The sequence below is a fragment of the Crocodylus siamensis genome, chromosome 3 (genome assembly GCF_052110815.1).
Source record: "Crocodylus siamensis isolate JL-2025a chromosome 3, ASM5211081v1, whole genome shotgun sequence".
NCBI lineage: Eukaryota > Metazoa > Chordata > Crocodylia > Crocodylidae > Crocodylus > Crocodylus siamensis.
In genome coordinates, this window is record NC_143397.1 from 215,080,625 (window position 1) to 215,095,623 (window position 14,999).

At 46.6% G+C, this 14,999-nt stretch overlaps 1 protein-coding gene across 4 annotated transcripts in view; it reads left to right on the forward strand.

Annotated features, from left to right (window-relative positions):
- The window catches only part of NECAB1 (N-terminal EF-hand calcium binding protein 1), a 136,039-nt gene that overhangs the window by 38,004 nt on the left and 83,036 nt on the right, over positions 1 to 14,999 (forward strand). For all 4 annotated transcript variants that reach the window (XM_090040296.1, XM_090040295.1, XM_090040294.1 and 1 more), the window contains exon 3: positions 9,696 to 9,804. In XM_090040296.1, the coding sequence (XP_089896422.1) occupies positions 9,696 to 9,804 (109 nt within the window). The remainder of the gene's footprint in view (positions 1 to 9,695; positions 9,805 to 14,999) is intronic.

A 14,999-nucleotide genomic window follows, 5' to 3' on the forward strand; every position in this document is an offset into this window, starting at 1 on the left:
TAAGGAGACGATCCTCCAAGCCCAAAAGGTGACAATCTCTACGTGGATCAAAGGGGGCAAGAGCTCTTAAAAGCCCCCATGGCTCACCAAAAGCATCCGGGGGTGTCTCCTAACTAAAAGGGAGGTGTACACCCAATGGAAGGGAGGGGCCATCACGAGGGAGGACTATACTGTGGTTGCTCCGGGTTGCAGGGGGACAGTCAGGAAGGCCAAGGCAGAGATAGAACCTGGACTAGCTACCTGGATCAAGGACAACAAGAAGTCCTTTTTTAAATACATAGGGGGCAAAAAGAAGGTACTGGGTAACGTGGAGCCCCTGCAAGACACGCTAGGCAATGTGGTCGTCACACCAGATGACAAAGCTAACCTATTTAACAAACTACTTTGCCTCCATTTTCCTGAGCATGGAACCGAATCAGCCCCCCCATCGGGACCCCCTCAGGCCCCAGGGGAGGCACAACTAGGCCAAGGGGCAGTGAGGATCTAGTCAGGAAACTTCTGGAGGGACTGGACGTATTTAAATCAGCTGGTCCGGATGATCTCCACCCCAGAGTGCTGAAGGAATTAGCTGAGGTCATTGCAAGACCCCTGGCATGGCTTTACGAGCATTCATGGTGCTCTGGTGTGGTGCCAGGGGACTGGAAGAGGGCCAGTGTCGTTCCCATCTTCAAAAAAGGGAGGAAGGAGGACCCAGGAAACTATAGGCTAGTTAGTTTTACCTCAATCCTGGGGAAGCTTTTTGAAAGAATTATCCTGGCACATGTTCATGAGGGGCCAGCAGAGGAGATTATGCTTGGGGGCAACCAACAGGGGTTCATTAGAGGCAGGTCCTGTCAGACTTTCTATGACCAGGTCATAAAATCCTTAGATGCAGGGGTAGCAGTGGACATAGTCTTCCTGGACTTTAGGAAGGCCTTCAACACTGTTTCTCACCCCATTCTCATTAAAAAAACTTGGGGACTGTAGTGTCGACACCTACACAGTCAAATGGGTCGCTAACTGGGTGGAGGGCCACACCCAGAGAGTGGTAGTGGATGGGTCATTTTCAGCCTGGAGGGACGTGGGCAGTGGGGTTCCGCATGGCTCGGTCCTCGGGCCACACTGTTCAACATCTTCATCAGCAACTTGGACGAGGGGGTAAAAAGCACCCTGTTCAAATTTGCTGATGACACCAAGATGTGGGGGGATGTGGGCACGCTAAATGGGAGGAATAGGCTACAATCAGAACTAGACAGGTTACAGGGGTGGGCAGATGAGAATAGGATGGGATTCAACACTGACAAGTACAAGGTGATGCACCTGGGGAGGAGCATACCTACAGGCTGGGGAACCTCCCTTCTTGTCGGTGCAGAGACAGAAAAGGATCTCGGAGTCATCATTGATGCCAAGATGAACATGGGCCGACAGCGTGGGGATGTAGTCAGGAAGGCCAACTGTACCTTGTCATGCATCCACAGATGCATCTCGAGCAGGTCCAAGGAGGTGATCCTCCCCCTCTGTGCAGCACTGGTCAGGCCGCAGCTGGAGTACTGCATCCGGTTCTGGGTGCCCCACTTCAAGAGGGATGTGAACAACATGGAGAGGGTCCAGAGAAGGGCCACTCGCAGGCCCTACAAGGAGAGGCTACGGGACCTGAACCTGTTCAGCCTCCACAAGAGAAGGCTGAGGGGCGATCTAGTGGCCTGTTACAAACTAGTCAGAGGGGACCAGCAGGGACTGGGGGAGTCCCTGTTCCACCGAGCACTACCGGGGTGACTAGGAATACCGGTCACAAGCTGGCAGAGGGTAGATTCAGACTAGACAACAGGAGGCGCTAATTCACAGTCAGGACGGCTAATATCTGGGACCAACTTCCAGGCGAAGTGGTGCTGGCTCCTACCCTAGGGGTGTTTAAGACGAAGCTAGATGAACACCTTGTTGGAGTCGTTTGACCCCAGTACTTTTTCCTGCTAAGGCACGGGGTCGGACTTGATGATCTGCCGAGGTCCGTTCTGACCCTACAAACTATGAAACTATGGCTAGCCACTAAGGGGCATCATTGGAGCCCTTGGGCACCAATCTGGTCACACAACCCCTCACCTCGCCCCCTGGCACCACAAGGCTCACTCCTTGCTGGCACCAGTGGAGGTTAGTACAGTCCTTGTTTGTCCCTCACTGCTGATGCATGTCGCCAATGGGTCTCTGTGCTCTGGATTTCAGCAGTGGGTCCCATCCCCAAATCCCCTGCTCTTCTACAAACCCCAGGGGCACAGCTCTACAGGCCAGATCTGGCTTGCAACTCTTAAGTTTGACACCCTGTATTAAGTAATTTATGTTTGAAACAGATTTGTTAAATGCATAAATAAGTCTTGTTCTCAGTACATTCAACATTTGAGATACTCTGTATATAATGCCAAATGGCAGATGTAGCTATTGAAACATATGTTTATGGAAATTCTGTCACAGAAAATTGCCTGTCTAAGTCAAAACATTGTCAGCTTCACTTTTTGGCTTCTTGTAGTCTTTTATGTTTTATTTTGATCATAATTTTGAGTACAGGAAACCCTCCGTATTCGCGGGTTCAGCATTCACGTTTTCAAATATTCACGAATGCTGAACCCATATTTTAAATACACTTTAAACACTTACCGGAGCTCCGCGCTTGCTGGCACTGGGGTCCCGCTAGGGCTGTGCTCCCTTCCCCCCCCCACCCCCAGATGCCAGGGGCACTGCATTCATGAACACAGTTCCCTATTTGTGGATTTCGCCACTTGCGGGGATCACGGGAGCGTATCCCCCATGAATGGCGAGGGTCATCTGTATATACAGCTAAACTAAAACCACTCTCAGGTCTTCTTCACACTAAGGGTAAAGATTTTTGCCTTGCAGGACCAATGTGTTCTCAATAGAAATGGGTAGGCCAGGTTCCGGCCTCATTTTATACTCATGCGAGTCATAATAATAACCCCATTTAAATTGGATGTTAGTCCAGGTTTTAGTGGTGTGGCAGAGCTGTCTTTGAGCCTTGTTCAGATACACAAAACCAAATTCAAGAGCAAGTCATAAAACAAAAGGCAAGGAATCAAATGTATTAGCTTATGGCTTTTGTTTACAAGATCTCTTGAATTAAGTTTGTGAAACTGCTCTGGAGCAAATTTTAAGAGACATGGCATACTTTATCATTTTCCCCATAATTGTTTCTCATGCACTTTGCTGGGGACAGAATTCCACTTGTGACCTTGTCTCTTCAGGCCTTTTCTGTGTCCCTGGAATTAAATGCGTGTGCCTGACCTTTTAATCATCTTGTGTGTTAATGATATATAAGCCCCTGTATAAGCTCCTAGTCCTATTACATTACACCTTTTTATTGATTCCTTCTGAGTTTTGAATCATCCATCTAGATTTCATCACTTCTCTATTTTGCATTCAGTTAATGTTCAGATTAAATGGTGTGGGGGGAGGTGTAACTCTACTGACCGTAGCATCATTCTGCTGTGCACAACTTCTGTCTCAAATTGCTTCAGCAGTCCAGTTTCTCAGGTTTTGAATTTAAAAATCTGTATCTTAATTGCTATATAGCAGTTAAGCTACCCCACTCAGGCCCTGCCCAATCCCTCTTGTACTGTACTTAAAGATCAGTCTCTGAAAGCTCACATTAATTATGTTTACAGCTTCTATATTCTCTCTGAATTCTGGCAGTAACAAAAATCAAGCAAAAAATTCATGTTGTGGATTATTGATTAAAACTTTTTTATGCAGGTGTTCCTATAATGTTACTGGATATGAAAGTTATAAGTTAATGTATTCTGTGCTTTATAGTCTCAATAACTACCATATTTAGTGTTCAAAATTATACAGAACACTTTAAAAAATAACCCATTTTTGGATACTGCAGTCTTTGGAAGACTATAGTGACAGTGACAAATTGCTACTATCATTATGAAGATAAACACCAATTGCAAGCTAAATCTGTTCATTACCAGAGTAGTTTTCTATTTCTTGAAAATTCAAGATGAGTCTATGCAGGTGAAGATTCCACCTTGCTTCAGAAATACTGCACCCCCCCCCCCCACTCATGTATTAAAAATGTTCCCCCTAAGACATAATATTTGTAAGGCAGTGGTCTGTGTCCTACCATCATTTTCAGATACAAGTATATTCTAGCTATCACTCTCCCTGGAGATAGAGACCCAAAATTACAAACATTGGGATTCAAAGCTTCTAATAAGAAAAAAAATTCTTTGAAGGCAGTTGTTGGTAGGTCACTCTGCAATGCAGGATGGCCTTTAAGAATTACCTTAGAATGCTTGGAGGTGGGTTCAGTTATCCAGGCTGTTTGCTCATCACATCTAGTTGTCCTTAGCAATAAGTTCTTCACAACTATGCCAAATAGCATCTTGGAAGATATTAAAAGTCTATTTTTGAAATGTTCCAGTGTGAAAAAAATGCTCAGAATTTGATGCCTTGTCAGTTTTTTTTGTTTTTGTTTTTGTTTTTTGGTGGAGGGGGGGGTTATTGTTGCCAGCAAAGTAGAGAAATTCTTTGATGTGCTCTGCATTTGCATTATAAGGAAGTGCAGTTCAGTTCAAATAGAGGTATGTCATGGATCACCACCAACTCCTTTTCCCAAAGGAGTGCAAACATCCTAAACAGCACATCTAACTGCTTGGCGCCAAACACACTGTCTTTATTGTGTCACTACAGTTCATAGAAGTCATAGAAAATTAGGGTTGGAAAGGAGGTCATTTAGTTCAACACCCTGTTCAAAGCAAGACCATCCCTGACTAAATCATCCCAGCCAAGGCTTTGTCTAGACTGGTCTTAAAAACCACCAAGGGTAGAGATTCCACTACCTCTCTGGGTAACACATTTCAGTGTTTTACTACCCTCCTAGTGAGAGAGATTTTCCTAATATCTAACCTAAACTTCCCTTGATGGAGCTTGAGACCATTGCTCCATGTTCTGTCATCTGCCACTGCCGAGCACCATCTAGCTCCATCCTCTTTGTAACCACTCTTCAAGTAGTTGAAGGCTGCTATTAAATCCCCCCTCAGTCTTTTCTTCTCCAGACTAAATAAGCCCAGGACTCTCAGCTTCTCCTCATAAGTCATGTGCCTCAGTCCCCTAACCATTTCTGTTTCCCTCTGCTGGACTCTTTCCAATTTATCCACATCGTTTCTATAGTCGGGCGGTGGGGGGCAAAACAGGACACGGTACTCCAGATATGGCATCACCCTGTGTGAATAATCACTTCCCTTGAGCTGCTGGCTATGCTCCTACTAATGCAGCCCAGTATACCATTCTCTCTGTTCTTTCAGTCTGTCCTCCCCGGGACTATGAAGAGGAAAGCCTGGAGGAAGAGCCTGGAAAATTTAAGAGTCCTTGCACAATGGAGGCCAGGCAGAACTTTGGGTCCAGGGGGATACAGGGCTTCTTTTCGGGGAGTCCCAAGGTAGAGCTACCCCTCAAAAGCAGCACTGATCTACAGTAAGGTGATTCTTTGGAACATAAATAGATCAATACTAAAGCCAGGAAGAAAGTGAAATTTTCATTTGAAAAATGCCATCATCTTAGGGGAAAAGTTTCATAGTTGTTAGGGTCGGAAGGGACCTCAATAGATCATCGAGTCTGACCCCTTGCCCTGGGCAGGAAAGAGTGCTGGGGTCATATGACCCCAGCCAGGTGTTTGTCTAGTTTCCTTTTAAAGACCCTCAAGGTAGGGGAGAGCATCACCTCCCTTGGAAGTCCATTCCAGATTCTGGCAACCCTCACCATAAAGAAGTTCTTCCTGATGTCCAACCTAAATCTGCTTTGTCAGTTTGTGGCCGTTGTTCCTGGTTATTGCAAGGGGTGCCCTGGTAAACAGAGCATCTCCTGTTTCTTGTTGCCCACCTCCCCCCTTCCCCATGAATTTGTAAATGGCCACAAGATCCCCTCTCAACCTTCTCTTGTGGAGGCTGAAGAGATCCAGGTCCCTCAGTCTGTCCTCATAGGGCTGTACCTGCAGGCTCCTAACCATATGAGTGGCTCTCCTCTGGACCCTTTCAAGGTCACCCACATCCCTCTCGAAGTGCAGTGCCCAGAACTGGATGCAGTACTCCAACTGCAGCCTGACCAATGCTGTAGAGGGGAAGTATCACCTCCCTGGACCTGTTCATGACCTGCTAATGCATGATAGAGTGCAGTTAGCTTTACCGATTACTTCATCATATTGACAGCTCATTCATCTTAGTCAACTATGACTCCGAGATCCCTTTCTGCCACTGTGCTGCTGAGAAGGTCACCCTCTAGCCTATAGATACTTTAGTGATTCCTTCTCCCTAGTTGCAGCACTTTGCACTTGTGTGACAGGGAGCAATCTTGGGGCCAGGTCTCATTCCAGCCTTCCCACCTGTCTCTCTGGGGCAGTCTTACCTGCCACAATTTGTTGTTTCCATAAACTGATGGTATAACACAAGAAGCTGCCCATTCTCCGCCCCAATGCCAGGGGGCGCTATTTGCGGCTCCATACCTCTCCTACACTGCAGCCCATGCCTTGCATATGGCATCACAGTTCTTAGCATCTCTGGCCCCATAATCCTCCAGTCTGAACCCCAACTGAATCCCTCCTATTGGGTGACCTACTCTGCCCTTATTCTAGGCTGCCTAGCTCCCTGCACTCTTTCCCTCTTTCAGGTGTGCCCCACTCCCCTCCCCTGGTACCTTTGGCCACACATGCCCTGGCCTCACCTCTAAGGCCAGTCAGAACCCCAGGCCCTTGGCTCTGGGCATCCCTTGAGTGGCCCCTGGCCCTTCTGACCTTTCTGGTCCTAGCCCCAGCACTGACCAGTCAAGGATGCCTCAAGTCAGGCTTCTGAGCCTCTAGCCCACACTCACATTGGTCCACATTCTTGGGCCTACTATGGGGTTTCTCATCCAGTTGTGGGAGCTGAGGTGATAAAGGCACCCCAACCCACTTTTCACCAGAGCGGTAACTGGCCTGGCATTTCCTGGGGGCTCCCATGCCACTAGGATCCCCACCAGGCCACCCATCCCTGGCAGGATGCAGTTTTAGGTTATTCTCAGGACCAAGAACCTCCAAGCTATCCCCATAAACTCTTGCCCTTACCTCCTGGTAGTTCCTGCTGCAGCTTAGCTAGGCAATGTTTCTGCCTGGGCTGGCAGCAGCAGACTGCAGCCTTTATATACTAAGTTCTCAAAATGGCTGTTGCTATCGGGCACCTGTTGGATGCCTGACCCAGCCCTTTCCGTCAGCTCTTAAAGTAGCAGGCACCAAAAGTGCCCTGCCACAACTTGTCTTTGTTGAACTGCATCCTATTCTTTTCTGCCCACTTTTTCCAGCCTGGCCAGGTCCGCCTGGATTTGATCCTGTCCCACTAGCGTGTTTACTTCACTCCATAATTTTGTGTCATCCATGAATTTGGACAGAGTGATCTCCATGCCCTCATCCAAGTTGCTAATGAGAAACTGAATAGCACAGGTCCAAGGACTGGGCCGTGGGGGACTCCATTGCCCACAACTTTCCAGGTCAATACCAACCTGTCCACCATCACTCTCTGGGTGCAACTCTTAAGTCAATTTGCCACTCACCTGACCATGTAATCATCTATGTTATGGCCTCTCAGTTTGTTTATGAGAATGATTATAAACACGCTGATACACAAAACAAAGTGTTTCAGTTTGGAACAAAAACAGAAGAAATTTCAACATTTGAAAGAAATTCTGAGACTCTGAAACTCAAAAGGTTTTAACTAATATCTGAATACTGGTCAAAAAAAACCCTGAAAAGTTTATTCAAAAGCAACAAATTCCAGCAAGTAATTTTGATTTTTACCAGAACACATTTTTGATGAAAAACTGTTCCATCCTAAGTTTCAACTGCGTCTATTAAATAGTTTAAAGAGAATCAGATATGTGTTCTCCTCACAGAGTCTCCCTGGAGTCTGCAGCTCCCTGGGCTCGGGATCAGAAATTACACATACACTGGTATAAGTGATTGGAAACCAGTTCAAATCTATAACACAACTGAAGTTCACTACACATAAACCACTTTCAAAATAGCTGAAACCAGTTTAAGATAAACCTGGATGGATGTAATATCACACTTAACTGATTTAGGTTAAATTGGTTTATTGAACTTCTGTCCCAGATCCCCTCTAGATTCAAATTAACTCACAGACCTCCAGAATCCCAGGATGCTTTGCACCAACGCTGCAACCCCCTGTTTGCAGAGTGGGCTGGTTAGTTTTGACCTATGCTGTCTGCTTCAGACCAGCAACAAGGTGTGCTCTAGAACTGCCCCCCCCTCCCCCCCAGTTTCTGGCTGGAGCCACTGCAGGCATGTGGCTGTATTTCCAGAATCAAAAGTGAATGTCTGTTCACTTGCTTATCAGTTCAGTCTATGCAGTTTAGGCTAACCTATGCAGATTAAATCAGTTCAACCTCCAGTGCCCTCCTCCACTCCCTGCCCTTTGCTGTCCCATGTGCAGGCAGGTCCCCCAAGCAGCCTGAGGAAGGATGCTTTGTGGCAAGCTGGGCAGAGCTACAGCAGCCACCATTGGGCAGGGAGGAGGAGTAGCGGGAAGCCTGCTCCACTGGTGGTGGTACAACAAGTGCTGCAGAAGAGGCTTCCCATCAACTCTTAATAGCTCCTCCTGAGGGCTATTCAGGCAGCATCTGCTCCTGAGTCTTTTGACAGAGCCCAGAGCAGCAACTTAAGAGAAATACATTTTTTTTAAACAATTTCCTCAGCACATCTCCTGGCATGCCTAGCAACATGTCTCTACGTGCTATTAATTGGCGCATGCCAGGGGTTGCCTACCCTTGTCTTATCACATAGTATGGAGTACCTGGTATAATTCAGACCAGTCAAACTCAAAAGGGGTCTGCTGGTCTTAATCCAATATGATAGAGGTTAGAAACTATTTATTCTGAACACCCTACTGCAGTTTTTCTAAATACTTCTATTCTGTGCAGGCTGACCATATATCTTGTTTCTTCTGTGCATTATCCTTTTTTAAACGCTTGTCCTGGACATCCTGTCAGCTTGGTCAAATGAATATTTTTTCCACCCCCATTTTCAGTAGGGATGCAGCAGCAGCAGCAGTGCTCTCCAGCCAAGGTGTAAGCACTCTGCACACCTCCCTTCCACCTATCTCCTGCTCTGCAGGCTGAGAGTTATACTACATTACTTGGGGTGTGCTACAACCAGAGTGTACTAACTGAGCTTCCAATGTGTACTACATTATTGAAAAAATGTGAGGAGCTGGCAGAAAGCTGTTTTCCTATCCCAGGAAATTTCAAGATTTAAAAAATGTTGCTATTCCACATTAGGGGGGAAAAAAGATCCTTTGAAGTTTACTTATAAAAAAAACAGACAAGAAGATCTGCTGATTCAGATCTAGTTTGCTATATGCTACTGTGCCCTAACTGCCAGGCTGTTGGCTACTGGGCTATGGGTCTCTCTGAAAATCCATTCTGGACTTGACAAAACTTCTACTGAAATCAACCTGTTTTTTCAAGAAGTTCCAGTTTTGACATTTTCTTGACAAAAAGAGTTTCACTGAATATAATCTGTTATTAAGGTTCCAAATTAAATCAATTTGAATGTTTAATCCCATGGTTCTATTTACAAGACTTCCTGTAGATGAATTAATATTAAAAAAGGTGAAACAAGCTATACCGGTAACTGTGTTTCCTTTTCCTCTTTGTTTCAGATGATGGAAAACTGTCATTTGAAGAATTCAAAGCCTACTTTGCTGATGGAGTTCTGAGTGGAGGGGAACTACATGAGCTTTTTCATACCATTGACACACACAATACTGAGTATGTGTCCCCTTTTCTCAGCTTGTGCTACAGCTTTTTGTGAGGGACTGCAGGTTTTATTGTGCTATTCCTGTGTTAACTGTGTTCATGCTGTTATAATATTGTGTGACTCAGTTTATCTCATTAGCCTGTGTACAGAGAATGAAGGGTTAAGCACCAGGGCTGACTACATAGAGGACAAGACAAGATGGATCTTTAGCATCAGAAGTCTTGAATGTCTTTGATATATCAATGAAGGTGAGATGCTCAACATCCATCCAGGAAGTGTCCTGATAAACATGACAATGGGGGAGCAGACTGGGGGAAGCAGCCTGTAAGAGCAGGGTCTGGAGACTGAGACAAGCACAGGTAGTTTGGGGAGATGGAGTGGTCCAGACTGGGAACAGAAAGACTACTTAACCCCTTTGGAGGGACACAGAGAACCTCTGGATGGGTAGCTTTCGCCTCAGTAAGTGCATTTACTGAAGAGACTATCTGCTGTGCTGTTTGGATGTTTGTATTGTGCCCTCCCAACAGGAGGCAAAGTCTTTTCTCAGTAGTAGAACTGGATACTTGTTTGGATGAGTTAGAACTAGGGAGAACCAGAAAGGATTGAGGGACCTCACCCTTGGAAGGAGCCTAGGCTCCCCCTGTTGCTTCAGAAGCCATGCCTGAGTTGGCTTCAAGGGGTCCTCTCAGAGACCAGACAAGACTGTCATGGTCCTGAGCATGCATCCTCCTGGAGGGCACTCTGACATCTATATTTGAAAGTCAGCTGAGTTCTTGCAAGAGACTTGAGCCATTTTTACAAAACAGTCCAAATGAGGCCTTCATTGCCTGTTCAGAAATACAGGCTTTCATGCTTCAGAATATGAAGTGGGAATCTGACATATTTTCTCCTAGAAGGGCAGGATACAGTGGTGGAAGGAAGATAGGAAGAGCCCTAGACTGGTGTGGCTTTGTTAGGCCAGCAATGCAGTTTGCAGGGTGGATGCGTGACTCCTCCCTTTTCCACCAAAATGGCCCAGTGCCTGACCTTGTTATGCCAGATGTTGATCAGAGAACTTGGCCTTATATATTTAGCCTTACAATACTGCAGGTCCTAAGCAGTAGTGGAAAAGAAAAAAAGTTATTATCCAGCACATCTTTGGTGCACTAAGGAGAAAGAAAGCTGGTGTTCTTAATCATGCTTTGTAGGCTAAGTACACACAGTCAAAAGCCTGAGGCTGAATGATTCAGTCTTTGCAGGTTAGTCTAAACTGCAAAGACTGAACCAATAAGCAAATGAACAGACATTCACTTTTGATTCAGGAAATGCAGCCACATGTCTGCAGTGGCTCAAGCCAGAAGCTAGGGGGTGTTAGAGCATGGCTCTCTGGCATGTAGGTAGCATGGGCTGTGGCCCCTTCTTCATATTGCCTCTGAGGTCTCTGGGATTTGCAGTCCACAATGACAGCAGCAGGACTCTGCATGGTTGTTCATTACTTCCTCTTCCTGCTTCCAGGTGCCTCTGGGATTTAGTCCACAATCACAGCCAGCACTAAGTAAACAGAACAGGGCAGCTCTGTACTTGGGGGAAGGAAAGTTTAACTCTTCTCCCTGGCCCCAGTTCCCAGCAGAAGTTTGCTGGAGGAGTGGGGGGCAGTGGCCCAGCCAGTGAACCAGCCCTCACTGCTCCAGCTTGGGAACAGAAGGGCAGGGCCAGTCTTGCTCTCTGGACCATACAGCACAGGCCAACCCAAGACTGCAAAATGGTGGGATGCTGGGGTACTCTGATTTAACCTAAACCAGGAAGGGGTCTGGGACAGAAATTTCATAAACCAGCTTGACCTAAATCAGTTAAGTCTGATACTACATTCAACCAGGTTTATCTTAAACCAGTTTCAGCCATTTTGGCTAGGGACAGAAGTTGCATATAAACTGGTTTAAGTGATCAGAAACTAGTTTAAATGTGTAACAGAACAGAAGCTCAGTGCACATAAACCAGTTTCAAAATGGCTTAAACTGGTTTAAACTAAACCTGGTTGAATGTAGTATCAGACTTAACTGATTTGGGTGAAACTGGTTTTAGGACACTTCTGTCCCAGAACACTTCCTGGCTCAAGTTAAATCACAGCCCCCAGCATCCCAGCATGCTTTCCAGTCCTGGGCTGGGCTGTCTGCTTCAGAGAGCAGGGCTGGCCCTGCCCCTCTGCTCCCTAGCTGAAGCAGTGAGGGCTGGCTTACAAGGGGGTTGTGTGTCACAGGCGAGCTGGGCACTGTGAGTGTATCAGTTTAGTTGCAGGCTGACTGGGTGCTGCAACTGTATCAGCCACTGGGCTGTTCTGGTTTGCGATTGAGGAGGCAGTGTTGGGAGTGAAACAAAGGCAAATTTATTATAGCTTACACACACAATAGTTAACAGAAAGATAAATGGGACAAGCTTATAATGGAGTGTTAAAGAGCTAATAGTAAATAATAACAACAGATAGATGGAACAATCTGTCGCAGGCCAACTGGGCACTGAGAGGGTATCAGCCACTGGGCTGTTCAAAACAACAGATAGACAGACATGGGTTGGCAACTTATTGATAGTCCCTCAATGCCAGGTGCTCGCCAAGTGATTCCAGTGAAGTTAGGTGTCCCCGATTGACACTGTCAGAGGGATTACCGGGGAAGGTCCCTTGATCAGGAGCCGATCCTCACTCACACCAGGAGTCCAGAGTCTGGGCTTGGAAAAGCAATGACCGATCTGTTCCCTCCTTCCTGGTGGTCACCTGACACGCTTTTTATTCCTAATCTTATGCTAATCTGTTGGTTTTAGAGCCACTCACAATCTTGCCCTATAGCTGTTACTCTATGGGATTGAAAGGTGTTAAAAATTATCATAAAAGGTTACTACCCAGACTTGCGTTTGTCCAATAAGCAAATTACAACGCAGCATTTTTAGGTGTGAAATGAATGTTACTAAACCCAACCCTTTTAGGTTTTTCTGAATATGCTTTCTTGGGACATGTTTTCCTGGAATGTGTTGGGTGTGCCAGGTGGTTGGATCCAGTTTTTATCATCAAGGCTGAACCCTGAGCAAAAACCATTAGGTCAGCTAATCTTGCAGCTACAGCTTCGCCTTTGGGGCCCAGTCAGTTCCACAAACAGTTAGTTTTATCATTTTGGTTAAACTTATGACAGACAAATTACATGTGCGAGTTACGAACTTACAAGCTTTATATTAGCTAATATTGCCTATGAGGTAAAATACAAAATTCCTCCAAGAAGCACATATTTATTGCTTATTAATCCCTCTGGTTCTGGATGTCACAGTTGTGTGAGGACAAACCCAGCTGGGGATGCAGTTCAGTCTACAAGTGTGTGTGTGTGGGGGAGGGGGACTGCTCCCCAGGCAAACCCCAGCTGGGATCTGGGGCCAGGGAGGGGGATTAAACACCCTGTCGCAGAGCTCAAAGGTGCCCTGTGGCTGAGAGCAGAAACGGCTCGGGAGACACCCCTAGTGGCGGGAAGGGGGAAGGTCAGCTGCCAGTCACCAGGACTGTGCAGGTGCTGGTTGCTAGGTCAACCAGGGAAACCTAGAGACAGGAAGGGGTGGAGCTTAGCTCTTCTTAAGCCCAAGCAGGAGGCCAGGAGGGCAGTTTCCCTCCGGCGGCTGAGGGAGGAGGAACTCGGCCAGCACAAGGGGAGAACTGTGATGGTGGGAACATCCCCTGATTCCTGCTGGGGTTTGGTGCACTCGCTGTCTGTGATAGGGGTGGATTCTTATATTTTTGGCCAGATGGTCTAGCTTTTTATGTTATAGCCCAGGGGCTTTGTGTTTTTGTGTTTACTGTTTCACCGGAGGACCGGGTGAGGCTATTAGGGGTTGGAGGAGGCCTCATAGGGACGCCATGGTAGCGTGGGTGTTCCTGGTGCTGGAGAAGGTCCAGCATTGTTTGGGGTGCGTTGGCCCAGCCCTGGAGTTGGGGGGCAGTGCGAAGCCCTGGAGTTGGGAGCCAGCGAGGAGCCCCGACGAAAGGGGGCAGTGAGGCGCCCCGGAGCTGACACTGGCGAGAAGCCCCAGAATGGGCAGTGTGAGATGAGCTAGAGGGCGCCAGCAGGGGTGCAGGCTGAGGGAGAAGCCCGAGAACATCCACGCGGCACAGAGAGTAGGACAGACCTGAACAACACCAGATACATCAGCGAGGCTTGGGCTGCAGTGTGAGGGGAGGAAAGGAGCTGCAGATAGTGCCTCAGGCACCGAGACAGAGAATAGGCAGCCTCCCGCTTGATTAAGATCTTTCAATCAAGCAAATAACAACAAGGCATGGCAGGCGAGAAGGCAGGCAGTTGGCCCTTCATCGGTGTTGTGGGACCACTAATAGATGGCCCCAAAGAGGCACAACTGTCACACCCCCCCTTCCCCTGCTCAAACTTACAGCTGGCTGCAACTGTGGACTATGAATCCCAGATGCAGTTGAAAGCAGGAAGAGAAAGTAGTGAACAACCCTGAAGAATCCTGCTGCCGTAATTCTGGACTGAAAATCCCAGGGAACTCATGGGCAGCAGGAAGAAGCAGCAAACACACAGCCAGAGAGCTGTGCTCTAAGGCATGTGGCTTTATTTCCTGAATCAGAGGTAAATGTCTATTAACTTCTGTTTCAGTTTAATCTGTGCAATTTAGACTAACCTGCAAAGACTGAATTGATTCAGCCTCGGGCTTTTTGACTATCTGTACTAGCCTTTGAAACTGGTTTATGTGCACTGAAGTTCTATTCTGTTACAGTTTTAAACCACTTTCTTATCACTTAAACTAGTTTGTATGTAACTTCTGTCCCTAGCCTTTGACATCAGAATACTCCTATTGCACCTGGGATTAAGTAGTTGACTTGCTGATAAGACCACTAACCACAGAGCATTGAAAGAGAATGAAGAGAGAATGAGCCCCAAAAATTCTCTTCTCCAATGAGTTCAAACAGCACCTAAGATAGGATAGGAAAATTATACTAGAACTTTCTCTATGTGAAATGTTGCCTTTGAACAGACCATATACAGTCAAAAAACTTTTTTTTTCCTGAAAAATCTATCTTTATAGGAAAACCTTCAGCTTGTTCTTTTTTCCAGCCAACACCAAATATAAGCTAACTAATACTCTGTAAATCAGCACACTGTATACTTTGTACAAGTCCACTGGTCTCTTCCCACATCCTAGCAAAGACAGATGGGCAGATCACGATAATGGGATACAA